The 13,456-nt window shown below is 42.5% G+C and overlaps 1 protein-coding gene across 1 annotated transcript; it reads right to left on the bottom strand.

Annotated features, from left to right (window-relative positions):
• Positions 1–10,105: 10,105 nt before the first annotated feature.
• On the bottom strand, positions 10,106–11,129 carry LOC125551402. Its single transcript, XM_048714625.1, has 2 exons — positions 10,581–11,129; positions 10,106–10,388 (listed from the first exon to the last, which is right to left on the bottom strand). The coding sequence occupies exons 1-2, from the start codon at positions 11,019–11,021 to the stop codon at positions 10,290–10,292; spliced, it is 540 nt and encodes a 179-aa protein (XP_048570582.1). The 5' UTR covers positions 11,022–11,129; the 3' UTR covers positions 10,106–10,289.
• Positions 11,130–13,456: the final 2,327 nt, after the last annotated feature.

Raw genomic sequence — 13,456 nt, 5'->3', positions numbered from 1 at the left:
ATGTCCAATGACGCATTTCCAATATGTTTCTAGTGTTTAAGCGATCAACAATTAACAGCCACATAAAGACTTCCTGTTTGGGTAGGCTCTTCTCTTCGAGTTCATGTTAAATAGAGGACTGACTTGAATTGGTTTGAACATGATTTCCAGGGTAAACCGACCAGAGGAAGCACCAGTGTAAGTTTGGACCTCCTAAGTTTGGTCTCCACCATTAAAATGAAACATAGTTCTGTGCGCTACGGGAAGCTCCTATGGGGAGCTGCTGCTATGTGACGCCCATTGCGAATAACACCATCACATCGCTCGCGTCGCTAGCTCAGGACGATAGCACACGTCACTTGCTGCTAGATCGGTCTAGCCCAATGTGCAACATCACAAACGAGCCTCCTACCCAGCAACCGCGTTTATTTCTTTTTCTTCCATTTTTTTGTTTCAAGTAATGAAATTCGAGAATTAAAAAAATTGTCTGTGAATTTATAAATATTCATGGACATAAAATGGACACAAATTTCAAAAACTGTTCAATACTTTTTAAACAAATAATATTTAAAAATGTAAATAAGTTTAAATATAATTAATTTGAAAACATTCATGGTTTAATTTTTTCATGAATTTGAAAAAATGATCTCAAATTCAAAAAACTGTTCATGAATGAATTTTAAAATATTCATAAATTAATAATCATTGATGATATAAAAAAATCACAAATTCAATAAATGTTCATGATTTCAAAAAATGTTCACGAATTTGAAAACATGTTCGTGATTTTGAAAATTGTTCATGAATTTTAACGATGTTCAAAAGTTCACAAAATGCTGATGAATTAAAAAAGTTAGTGAATTTGAAAATTGTTCGTGAATTAAAATAAATATTGGAGAATTCAAATAAATGTTCATGAATTCAGTAAAAAATTATGATTTAAAAACATATTCTTGAATTTGAAAAATGTTGGTAAATTTTAAAAAGGTTTGTGAATTCAAATAAAATCATGAATTTGGAAAATATTCATGAATTTAGGAAATGTCATGATTTTTTTTAGAAATTCAAACAACTATTGCGAATTTGAAAATATTCACAAATTAAAACCATGAAATGAAAAAGGAAACTTGAAAACATAGTAAAAAGGAGAAAAGAAAGAAAAGCAATCCCCTCTCATAGCGCTTGGTTGCCTCTCATGTCCAGCCCACTTATTGATACTACTCGGAGCGTATGTGTGGATAACCGTGACATGATGTCGACCTTCTGCAAATGTGCCATGACTAGGCCACCCTATTTGGTGCTCCAGAGGTGTAGCTGAGCGATGCTCAATTTTTTTTGTTTTATTAGTTGTTAGTTGGGGTTTTTCATTTTTTTCATTGTTTCCTTCATCGGTTTCCTTTTATTTTTATGTTTTTATTTTTGTTAAAAAAATGTTCATAGTTCTAAAATGTCTGTGAAATTTCAAGAAACTTGTGTGTTTTAAAAATGATCACTTTTAAATATAAATAAATAGTTGTGTTTTTTGGGAGGGGGGCGACTGAAAACTAATTAAAAATAGAGCATCACATGCTACTACAATCAGCTACACTTCTCGAGCACCAAATGGCTTGGCCTAGTCATGGCTCCCGTGCGAAAGGTCGACATGTAGCGTCCAGAGACCAACACTGTGGAGATCTAGCACAACATCAATGCTAGATCATCCACCAAACACAACGTGCGCATCGCAACACACACGCTATGCAGTTGAAAAGGTTAGTATCTGTAACACCCACAATGTGGCTATATCTCCCATGTGTCGGAGCACGACTAAGAGGCATAACCGCATAGTAGGCATGTCCCAAGAGGGGTAATCTTTACACATCCCATGTACTGAATAAGAAAGGGATAACGAGTTGGCTTACAATCGCCACTTCACACAATACATAAATATAGCATTACATCATCCAGATACAATCAAGGTCCGACTACGGAACCAAATAAAGAAAGGCAACCCCTAATGCATAGATCCCCGATCGCCCCAACTGGGCTCCACTACTGATCAAAAGGAAACGAAACAAAACAACGATCAAGATCTTCATAGAGCTCCCACTTGAGCTGGGTTGCGTCACCTGCACTGGTATCATCGGCACCTGCAACTGTTTTGGAAGTATCTGTGAGCCACGAGGACTCAGCAATCTCACACCCTCGCGATCAAGACTATTTAGGCTTATGGGTAGGAAAAGGGGTAGTGAGGTGGAGCTGCAGCAATCACTAGCATATATGGTGGCTAACATGCGCAAAAGAGAGCGAGAAGAGAAACAACACAAATGGCCGTGAACTAGAAGTGATCAAGAAGTGATCCTGAATCTACTTACGCACAACCATAACACAAGAACCGTGTTCACTTCCCGGACTCTGCCGAGAGGAGACCATCACGGCTACACACGTGGTTGATGCATTTTAATTAAGTTAAGTGTCAAGTTCTCTACAACCGGACATTAACAAATTCCCATCTGCCCATAACCGCGGGCACGACTTTCGAGAGTTCAAACCCTGCAGGGTGTCCCAACTTAGCTCATCACAAGCTCTCACGGTCAACGAAGGATATTCCTTCTCCCAGGAAGACCCGATCAGACTCGGAATCCCGATTACAAGACATCTCGACAATGGTAAAACAAGACCAACAAAGCCGCCCAATGTGCCGACAAATCCCGATAGGAGTCGCACGTATCTCATTCTCAGGGCACACCGGATAGGTCAAGCTACGAGTAAAACCAATCCTCGAGTTGCCCCGAGGTGGCCCCGCAGGCTGCCCGGTTCGGACCAACACTTAGACAAGCACTGGCCCGGGGGGGTTAAAATAAAGATGACCCTTGGGTTGGCCGACCCAAGGGAAGGGTAATAGGTTGCTAGGCAAATGTAAAACCAAGGTTGGGCCTTACTGGAGGAGTTTTATTCAAAGTAAACTGTCAAGGGGTTCCCATAACACCCAACCGCGTTACGAACGCAAAATCAAGGAACATAACACCAGTATGACGAAAACTAGGGCGGCAAGAGTGGAACAAAACACCAAGCATAAGGTCGAGCCTTCCACCCTTTACCAAGTATATAGATGCATTAATTAAATAAGAGATATTGTGATATCCCAACATAACCATGTTCCAACATGGAACAAACTTCATCTTCACCTGCAACTAGCAACGCTATAAGAGGGGCTGAGCAAAGCGGTAACATAGTCAAACAACGGTTTGCTAGGAAAAGGTGGGTTAGCGGCTTAACCTGGCAATATGGGAGGCATGATAAAGCAAGTGGTAGGTATCGCGGCATAGCAATAGAGCGAGCAACTAAGCAAGCAAAGATAGAAGTGATTTCGAGGGTATGGTCATCTTACCTGAGATCCCGCAAGGAAGAAGAACGAGTCCATGAAGAAGACAAATGGACGTAGTCGAACGGATCCTCACAAACGCGATGTTATCGGAACTAACCCGAAGAAGCAAGACCGGAAAGAAGCAAACAACATAGTAAAACAACCACCACATAAACATGGCATGATGCACAACCAAGTATGATGCATGTCCGGTATAATGAGGGCATGGCATGGCAAAATGCACAAGCAAAACTACAAGTTAAGTGGAGCTCAATATGCAACGAGTTGCATATTGACGGAACACCACATGACTTATTTAGTTCTCTCTCGTTTAGGTACCCAACAATATTAAATGTTGTTAAACATGGCAAGAGGTGGATCATATGAAAACTACCTATCTAGGCAAGTTTAAATGAGGCCGGAACAACAAGCAACAAGTACGGAAAATCCTCATATGCATATTTTTTGGATTAGGTACTGTTCTGCCCTAAAACAAATTTTAGAGTTGTTAAACATGCAAAGTAAAGCCACCATGTTAAACTAGGCATTTTCCTACCCCATTTACATATAAGGTTTATTAAATTTGGAGCTACGGTTAATTAGTTATGAAATAAAGCATTTTAGCATGGCATAGAGCAAAAATTAATCAAACAACATTTTAAACATGTTAAACATGGATGAAAGTGGCATATTATTAATCTACACATAATTCTAAGCATTTCTCAAATAAAGTTTGTTTTAATCCGATGCATCGTTTGTGAGTTATTATATGCATGTTTGCAAGGGGTTTTCTGTAAATCTGTTTTCTCTCGAAATTAGCCAAATTCACAGATCCTGGAAAAAATGTCAACGGGCTGAATCTGGGCAGACTGGGCGCCCACCATGGGCCAAGGCCCACTGGTGCAGAGGCTGGGCCGAGGCTAACTGGGCCGCGCGGGGACGAGGAAGGAGTTGGGCCTTGCTGGCGCTGGAAGTGGCCCAGACGCGCGAGGCGGGGAGGCTACGTGCGCGGTCAACGCTCGGACGACCTAGTTGTTGCTCGCTCCTGAGGACATGGCGGGGCAACGACTGCAGCACCCTGGAGGTGAACTTGGCGAGCGACGGCGGATCTGGTCCATGGGTCATGGATCTGGCCGGAGACGGGAGAGGGAGGCGCGAGCATGGAACTCCAAGTGGCGGCGCCATGGTTCCCTGTGAGAGAAGCAGGACAAGGGAGGTGGTCAGGGAGAGCTTCAGCGAAAAGAAAAAGGAAGGGAGCAGGGGCGACGCTCATCTGCTCTTAGACCCAGGTCGCCGGCAGCACGGCAGCAGGTCTGGCGCGAGACGAGGCAGCGAAGGCCTGGACGAGGAGGCCACAGATGAAGGACGATGACGGTTTGAGGTGCGTGGGACGCCCGGGCAGAGGAGCTTGAGCATCGGGCGCGCGAGAGGACCGGCGAGGAGGCGCCCCGGTGGTCGTGCTCGCGAGGGCAAGGCAGAGGAGGCTTGCGAGGCAGGGGATGGAGTGGACGCGGAGGGAATGGAGCTCCGGCGGCTTGGCTATTCCGGCCGGAGCTCAAGGAGCTCGGCGAGGGCTACAGAGCTCTGTTGCGGCTTGCTGGGGATCGAACCACAAGGGAGAGGCACAGCTGCGGGCTGGATGGATGGATTTGATTGGGGGAATTCCCAGGAGGGTGGCGGCTGTTGTTGGATTGGATCGGGTAAGATCCCGATGAAGGAGGGGGGTTGGTCAGCCGGCGGCGGAGACGGGATTGATGGGACAGCTTTCCTCAAATTTAGGGTTGGCGATATATATAGCAGGTGGATTTAGGTTAGGGACTAATCTGGTCCATCCGATCGTAATCGGACGATCGAGAATAAAAGGTTAGAGGAGTCTAAATAAGAAAACAGAGATATTTTATAGAGGTTTGGGGATGATCCGGACCCAACCGTGACGACAGTCCGAGTCGGGTTCGGGGCAGCTTTCGGACGCGTACGTGAGGGGGGGCGCAGGCTGACGAGAGAGGTTAGGTTGGGCCCGGCGGTAGGTAGCGGACTGTGCAGAAGGCCTCAGGCTGAGAGAAGAGAAGAGAGAGAGGCCCGGCGACTGTTTCCGAAGACTGAAAACGTCCGACGATAGACCGGCTATACTGCCGCTATAGTTATCCATTGGGGCGTCAAACGGACTCCAAATTCGATGAAACTTGGCAGGCGGTCTACCCTACACTATAATATAAGACCGCACGCCAACTTTCAACCCATTCCGAGAACATTTTTCGACCATTTATAAAATACTATTTCAGACATGCCGCGGGCGCGTGCAAGTGTGTCTGGGCTCAGAACAGACAACGAAAGGAACGGGGAGACCTGATGCAAGTTTTGAAAACATGAAGATGCAATGCGGATGATAACATGGCAAGATGCAACACGCAAGCGAATGACAAGGCAACGACAACGAATAACTGGAAGACACCTGGCGTAACGGTCTCGGGGCGTTACAGTATCACAACACGATTCTCGAAAAAATCCACATCCTATGCCGTTTGGGACACCTAAGTGCCTGGGCACCTTGCCAATCCGTCGTTAGATCATGTTTAGCGGCTGATTTAGAAACCAATGTAAATGCCTTAATTACTAATTAATTTGGCAGGCTTTAATTCTTTAACCACCTCAAGAAGATTAAAACACGGAGGCAGTAGGGATCAGCCTACTGATCCTTTGCCAAATACTAGTAGAACGCCTGTGCGTTGCCACGGGCTTAAAAAATTAAGATACTTCTTACAATTAAAATAACCAAGAACTATGCACGTCTCAGCTAACACACATCTTTTTTTATTAATAATCAGACCATCAAACACAATAATATGTTATTGTCAACTAAAAAAATGTTATTCAACCCAACCGGTAGTTGAATGGTTAGAAGGGTTGTGTTACCCATCCATGTGTGTGTGTGGTGGTGGTGATGTGCGTACATTGTTCTCTGTATTTCTTTAAACTTTTATCAAGACACAAAACAATTTTTATTTTCTGAACTTTTTCTTAATTTGAATACAAACACGTCATAGAAATCTGGAGTTCATGTTGCTATTCTCATTCCTTCGCCAGTTGATATTCCGTGGGGAGCACATTTGAGCCACCGCTAGTTTATAATAATCTTTTATACAAATGCATGGTTTCTAATATCTCAACGTTCCAACCTTCTAGACATGGAGACTGCCTAAAGAAAGTATTATTTTTACCATTATCACCTCTTTATCTGGTAGAAGAAGACATCCTTTTTACATAAGTATGACATAATTTCTAAAACACATACAATGATTTTATTTTCATTATGAATAATTTATTTGTACGTGATTCATACAAGTTTGGTTGCACACTTGCGGAACATCCAATGAATTTTCCAAATTTAGTTACAGACCAAGCATGGCATGAGAAAAACTAACAATGATGTGTGCCTGAGCATCTTTTCACCATGAAAAAAGGCATTTTGGGAGTCTTGATCGTCACTGAAAGTAAGCTGATTGATACATTGCGAACCCTTGTGCTTTTCTAGAAGACAGAGACCAGAATTGGACAAAGAATTTGAACCGTATGTACCAGTTTCCAAATTGAGGCCCTGATATTGATATGTATGTGTGGTGCTTTTTCAAGTAAGCCTGAAATGCAGGTTGTATTGACATGTAGAAATGGCTTTTCAAGTATGGCTGCAATACAGTTCTAAAACACGACACATTTATTATATACCCCAGAACATTTGAAAAAAGTTTGATGTGGGTACTGGTATTTTTTAGAACAAGACTAAGCCCCCACAAAACCATATGAGGTACCAACAGTTTCAGTAACATATTAACTCACTGGTGTTATTAATCCCGAAAATCTGGGTGTGTACTGGTCCAGAAAATTACCTAAGAAATAGTTGCAAGTGATAGCAGAAACTGGTGGCCTACAAAAACTGTAAGCAAACATTACAAAGTAGTCATGATATATATGAAAATCTTCCGAACATTACAACAGATCACCATATACGAATAAAATTAGTTGAAAGTAATTGGACATATTATGACATGCTCAATAAAAATCATTAACTATGCAATTTAATGGCAGTTTCGAGTATCACACCGCGAATGTGCTTCGCCTACTTGTTCCTCAACGAGAACATTGTACACACATGTAGAAAGAACCAAATCAATTTACAAACAGAATAAAGAATGGTCACAAGATTTTACATGTTCGTTGTTCTCGGTAGAAATAAATAGGATCAGCAGTTCCTTACTAACGAATCGGAAACCAAGAGTTCATTATTGTATGTTCCATCAACCTCTATGAGATCCCGATGATATGAAAAAAAAACAAGTTAAGAGGAAATCCATGATTTTGTTTCATTCAAGCTATACACGGAGTACATAGCAATCAATGGATACCGATTTTAATTGGCTTACATAATTCGTTACCTTCCTGGGAGCCTCAAATTTGATCGGAGATCCAAAGTAGTCAAGTTGGATGAACACGGTTGTTCAGTGATGGCAATTGAACACAACTTGCCTACCATCGACGTACATAATGGATGAACCTACCATCAACGTACCATTATGAATGTAGAATTCCCTTTAACAGTAGATTATATATATAGGTAAATGTGCCCGTGTGTTGCAATGTGAGAAATAAAATCCTCACATGCCCCCAAAGATTTATCCGTGTTACCACTTCTTTTCGCTGGCACACAATTTAATAGATCCAATTGCTATTTCTTTCAAATCTGAATTTTAATGCTACTGGAACATAAATATCAGAGTATCATGGCTCAGTTTTTCCCTTACCTATACACCTAAATCAAATAAAAATGCAAACATGGCAATTAGAACAGAGGAACACCAAAGCAGATGTAAACTCCAAGATCTTAGTCTGTTTCCAGATATGTGTATTGTCGAGACAACAACCAAGTGGGTATGCTAGCAGCTAGATTATTACAGAGACAAACGGCAAACCACATGTAGTAACATCGATTTGGCTACTTTCCTAGACTACTGGCTGCAAGGATTTGCTAGTCATGAATAAAACATTCTAAAGTAACCACATAAAATGTGAAACTGGTAGTTCACACAAAATTAGAGCATTGCATTTGAAATAGGCATTGAGGTTGGTGTCTCACCTTGGATGCTAGCCATACCATCAACTATAAATCTGCCTGCTTCGACGTCTTTCCGAAGGATACTGTAGTGTTGGGATACATAACAAACAATAAAGTAGAAGTTAGATCCATCAGTGGATATGCTAGGATGGTCAAGGAGAATATATTTTCCACTCACTTTGTACTTTTGCAACCTCAACTACAACATATGGAAGTTCATTAGCCGTAACATCATTCAAAGCTGTGGCGCTATAAAACTTCATCATTAAAACAAAAAATGATCGCATGTGTGATCATAGCAGTGGACTAAAGTATCACATAAACGGCTCAGCCTGAAATTTTAAACTGGCCTTGTTGCACTCACTAAATCATGAACAGTACCAACACAAAGTTTCAAGCTTTCTGTATGAGATGGACGTATTACCTGAATTCATACTTTAACTTGTTCATAATACATGATATACACAAATATTAGGACATGAACTTCTTATTTGAACTTGCAGTGCCATGGAATTCACAATCCAAAATATTTAATAGCTTTCAGTTTCCATAATCTAGTTTTGACTCAGATAATCCAACAATTGGCAATGAATTTCAGATGTTAAAAGAGTGTGACCATGACCATGATTATAGGAGTACAGAATCTTCGAACGCCTGCGCATGCCACTGAAGCTCACTGTTGCCAGCTCGCCCACGCCTGCTCGCCGGCAGAGCTCATCTCGCGTGCTCGGTACCATTGCTCGCCTTCCCTGCGAGCGCGGTCACAGCTCACCCTGTGATGAGCTGGATGTGCGGCCATCGAGCGACTGTCATGGACAGGCTGCGGATCTTGCTCCCCTCTGCATACCAATGGGAACGTCGACGACAATCGTCCGCTGGAGCGAGTTGACCTGCGCCGGCTGTGGGTCGCAGATCGACGGGAGCTGGTGCACATTCTCATCGCCGACAACCACAAAGACAACCTCCGCCTGCTCCGACACCAGCGCCGCATGATGGACAGGGTCGGCACGCAGCAGCCAACGGCGAAGGTGCCATTGCGGAACCTACGCATCGAGGCGCAGTACAGGATGACCCTTCTGCTAGCACTTGCTGGAAATCTTGACAAATTGGGATATTAACCTCCCCAAGCTAGAGGACCCTTAGCAAGTCTGTATTGAATTATACAAATTAGTTTAGTAAAATATTGGTCAGCACAAAATTTACAGCGAATGCTAGAAGATAAGATATCATCAGACGTAGTATTGCATCAAAATAGCAGTTCCTTGCAGTTATACACTTCTTTGCTCAAAGATCATCAACGCAGGATCTTTCAGAAGATATCTAAATGAGACATTTGATGGTTCTACATCAGCGCGCGCACGTAGAAGCTAATATTTGAGAGCAAGCTAGAAGAACTTAAAACAAACTTTTCAGCATCCCGGATCCATTCAAAATAGCCTAATATGATTTATTATGCAAAGTAGGGAGTATTACCTTGAGCCAAATTGATGTTTATCTCAATTCCTAATCAGAGAAATTGGCCGATGAATACCTGCGAGAAATAAATATTTCATCGGCGTGTGAAGAATCGGATGCCCCTTGAAGGAAGATTGAGAGCCAATAACATGTAGAATACCACGAGTTCTGATTGAGTAATTTGAGCAAAGTGAAATCTGATGGGGACACGGGGTCCAAACTCAATCATCACTGAAGTTTTTATTGAAACAAAGTCAAGAAACAGAAAAACTCAAGCACTGAAGTTCTTATTGAAATGGATATCCGATTACAGTCACAGTAACTTTTAAATCCTAGGGGAACATAGAACCTAACAACCTAAGAAATCAGTACCATATATTTCCCTTACGGAGTTGACGCTGATCAACGGTGGCTCGGGTAGGCTGGCGGCTCCACGGTGTGTGGGCGCGACAAGAAGCCCTGTGATGTTACTCCATTTTGCCACACCATTCTGCAAGCACCCTAATGAAAAGGTCAACGAAAATGATCAGCAATTGAAATTGAGTCAGCGATTATTAAAAAAATCCAAAAAGGAGAAGCTGTTAGTAGTTAATTTAAGGTGTAAGGGAGACCATGCTTCCGTAACTCACAACCAACCTTGCAGCCTCGCGTGGCTGTTCATCAACAGAATAGACAGTCAAAAGATATGCGTACCTGCAGAGAGTATGGACCTGGGACTCCAGATCGACGGCTTGACACGCCGGACGACCACGGGCTGACACAAACGTCATGGATGAGCTTCTCAACCAGGCGGCTCCTCTCGCCGCCGGTGCCGCAGACCCGTCTCGAACCACAATCATAGATCAGTGGTGATGGGACGCGTTGCACCTTAGATCGATGCAGCTGTGGCGGCGCTTGGTATGTGGCGGCGTCAGGGCCGGGGCAGGTAGGGTGGAGTGGGTCGTCGATGGCTATCAATGCACGGCGAGATCTGGCAGGCGGTGTGTGGTGGAGTGAGGGGAAGGAGGTGTCGTCCTGGTGATCCGCGACGGCCGCGTTCTGGTATTCCACGACGTATCCGAGGCACCGGCGGCGGTGGCGTCCTGGTGATCCGCGATGGCGGCGGCGGTCGCCGGCGTCGCGGCATCGTCTCATCAGCGTCGGCTTCTGCGGCTGCACCTCGTCCGGAGACGAGTAGTAGCGGCTTGGGATCTCATCCGGACAGGAGGAGATGTGCGGCGAATTGTTTTTTTTTTCAAGGGTGTGTCTAGGGCACATCTAGATGTGCCTAGTTATTGCACATCTAAGTGAGTGAATCAAGCGCAAAGAGGGAAAAAAAAGAAAAAGAAAATATTCACACGAATTTCGACGTAAGATCAATAACATAAGACTTAGATGTGCAATACTTATGGCACATCTAGATGTGCTTTAGCAAAACTGTTTTTTCAAACATTAGGAGTAAAGATAAATGCTGGTACGGATGTCCCAAATATAGAAATAAACCCGCATATTTTTCTTCTTTTCCTTCTCACCGTGATCCTTTGGCTGATGCATATGGCAATGCTTGATTCCATGGACAAAAGTCAAGTATCTCTTTCTTAGGAAAATCATAACTCCTGATTGCATGCGAAAATCATATCCCAAATTTTAAAAGAAACTTTCCATCCTTTCCCTCTCTGTCTGATGTATATGGAAATGATTGATTGATTTCCTATACGTATAAGAGGTGTTTTATGCGGGGTGGTTTTTTTTAGAGTGTGTGCGGGGTAGGGTGGGGGAGGGGACGAAAAAAAACCCGTAGAACTCAGACATTAGGAGTAGAGATAAACCGATGAAGTGGGGGAGGGGACGAAAAAATCTACGGAAAAAACCAGCGAAGGTGGGACGAAAAAAAACCATGATAGGTGGGACGAAAATTGACCGGCGGAGACTATCAACTGCTCCATTAGAAGTGGAGACTACCTCCTTCCTGTTTATTAGCCCCGTTTGTATTCTGTGCCAAATTTTGACCTTAAATTTAATTAATAAAATGTTAATTTATGTTATAAAAAATAATATAATTAAAAACTATGTTTAAATACGAATTGAATGATATAATTTTTGGTGACATGTATTGATATTATGTTAGTTAAATCTCCGGTCAAAATTTGACCCAAAATACAAAGCGAACTTATAAAGCAGGACGGATGTAATATCAGACTAGTCATGGACTTATTTCTAACAATGACTGATTTCCCTGATATTTGCCTCCGAAAGGGGAAAGAAGATATTGATTGAATTTACGCACACCATCATAAAATGTTCGTGATTTCTAAAAAATGTTCGCATACCATAAACAAATCATAAAATAAACAATGTTTCTGATTTTTAAAATATGATCGTGTATTCAAAACATATTCGGGAATTTGAAAACAATGTTCATGAAATTTTAGAAAATGTTCACAAAATTTAAGACCGATTTGTAAGTAAAGAACAAAACGAACCATCTCTTAGGTACAGATTTTATTAGGGGATCCGATGTCGTTTTATGATTTTATTTAGTCCCTCGCACGTCGGGTAAAAAAGGTTTCCGTGTACTATACAACATCGAGCCCCCCTCCCCTAAGAAAAAATTGACACAACTTCCTATGGGTCAGTTTTTGTAAGCTATATGAAAATGACTACATGTCTATTTTGCCTCCATACACAGCTATGCTGGTACCACGGTTCTACTGGTTATAGAAAACACCACTACGCTAGTTCAAGACGAGACACATCATGCATCAGTCCAACTTAGGCAGGGGGCCATCAATGTAGTTTGCTCAGCAAAAAATATTTCGTTGTGGCTCCTTAGGAAATCAAGTCGTGATGGACATGTGTTATCATTTGATGAACGAGATCACATCATTAGAAGAATGATGTGATGGACAAGACCCATCTGTTAGCTTAGCATAATGATCGTTAAGTTTTATCACTAGAAAAAAAGACACATCCGTGACATTTTGGGCCGAACGAATTTTTTTCTGTCATACTTATGACACTTCTATGACGATAATTGTGACAAAACCCGGTATCATCATAGATGTGGGGGGTCCTACTTCTATGACAAAAAATCATGACAGAAAATGGGCTTTTCGTCCTGTGCGGGCCGGAGACGCAGCTGCATGACATTCTTTGGGTCGTCAATTGTAACGCCCTCGATGCGGCTATATCTCCTACGCGTCGAAGCACGACTTAGAGGCATAACCGCATTGAAAGCAGTGTCGCAAGTAAGGTAATTGTAGGATCGAAAGTATGTCTAGAGGGGGGGGTGATTAGACTACTTGACCAAATAAAAACTTAACATTTTCCCAATTTTAGTTCTTGGCAGATTTTAGCAATTTTAGGACAAGTCAAGCAATCATCACACAATTCAAGCAAGCATGCAAAGAGTATATTGGCAGCGGAAAGTAAAGCATGCAACTTGCAAGAATATAAAGAAAAGGGTTTGGAGAATTCAAACGCTATTGGAGACACGGATGTTTTTCCCGTGGTTCGGATAGGTGGTGCTATCCTACATCCACGTTGATGGAGACTTCAACCCATGAAGGGTAACGGTTGCGCGAGTCCAC

This window comes from Triticum urartu, chromosome 4 (genome assembly GCF_003073215.2).
Source record: "Triticum urartu cultivar G1812 chromosome 4, Tu2.1, whole genome shotgun sequence".
Lineage (NCBI taxonomy): Eukaryota > Viridiplantae > Streptophyta > Magnoliopsida > Poales > Poaceae > Triticum > Triticum urartu.
The sequence above is the reverse complement of the archived record's forward strand: the minus strand, read 5'-3'. Positions and strand labels throughout refer to the sequence as shown.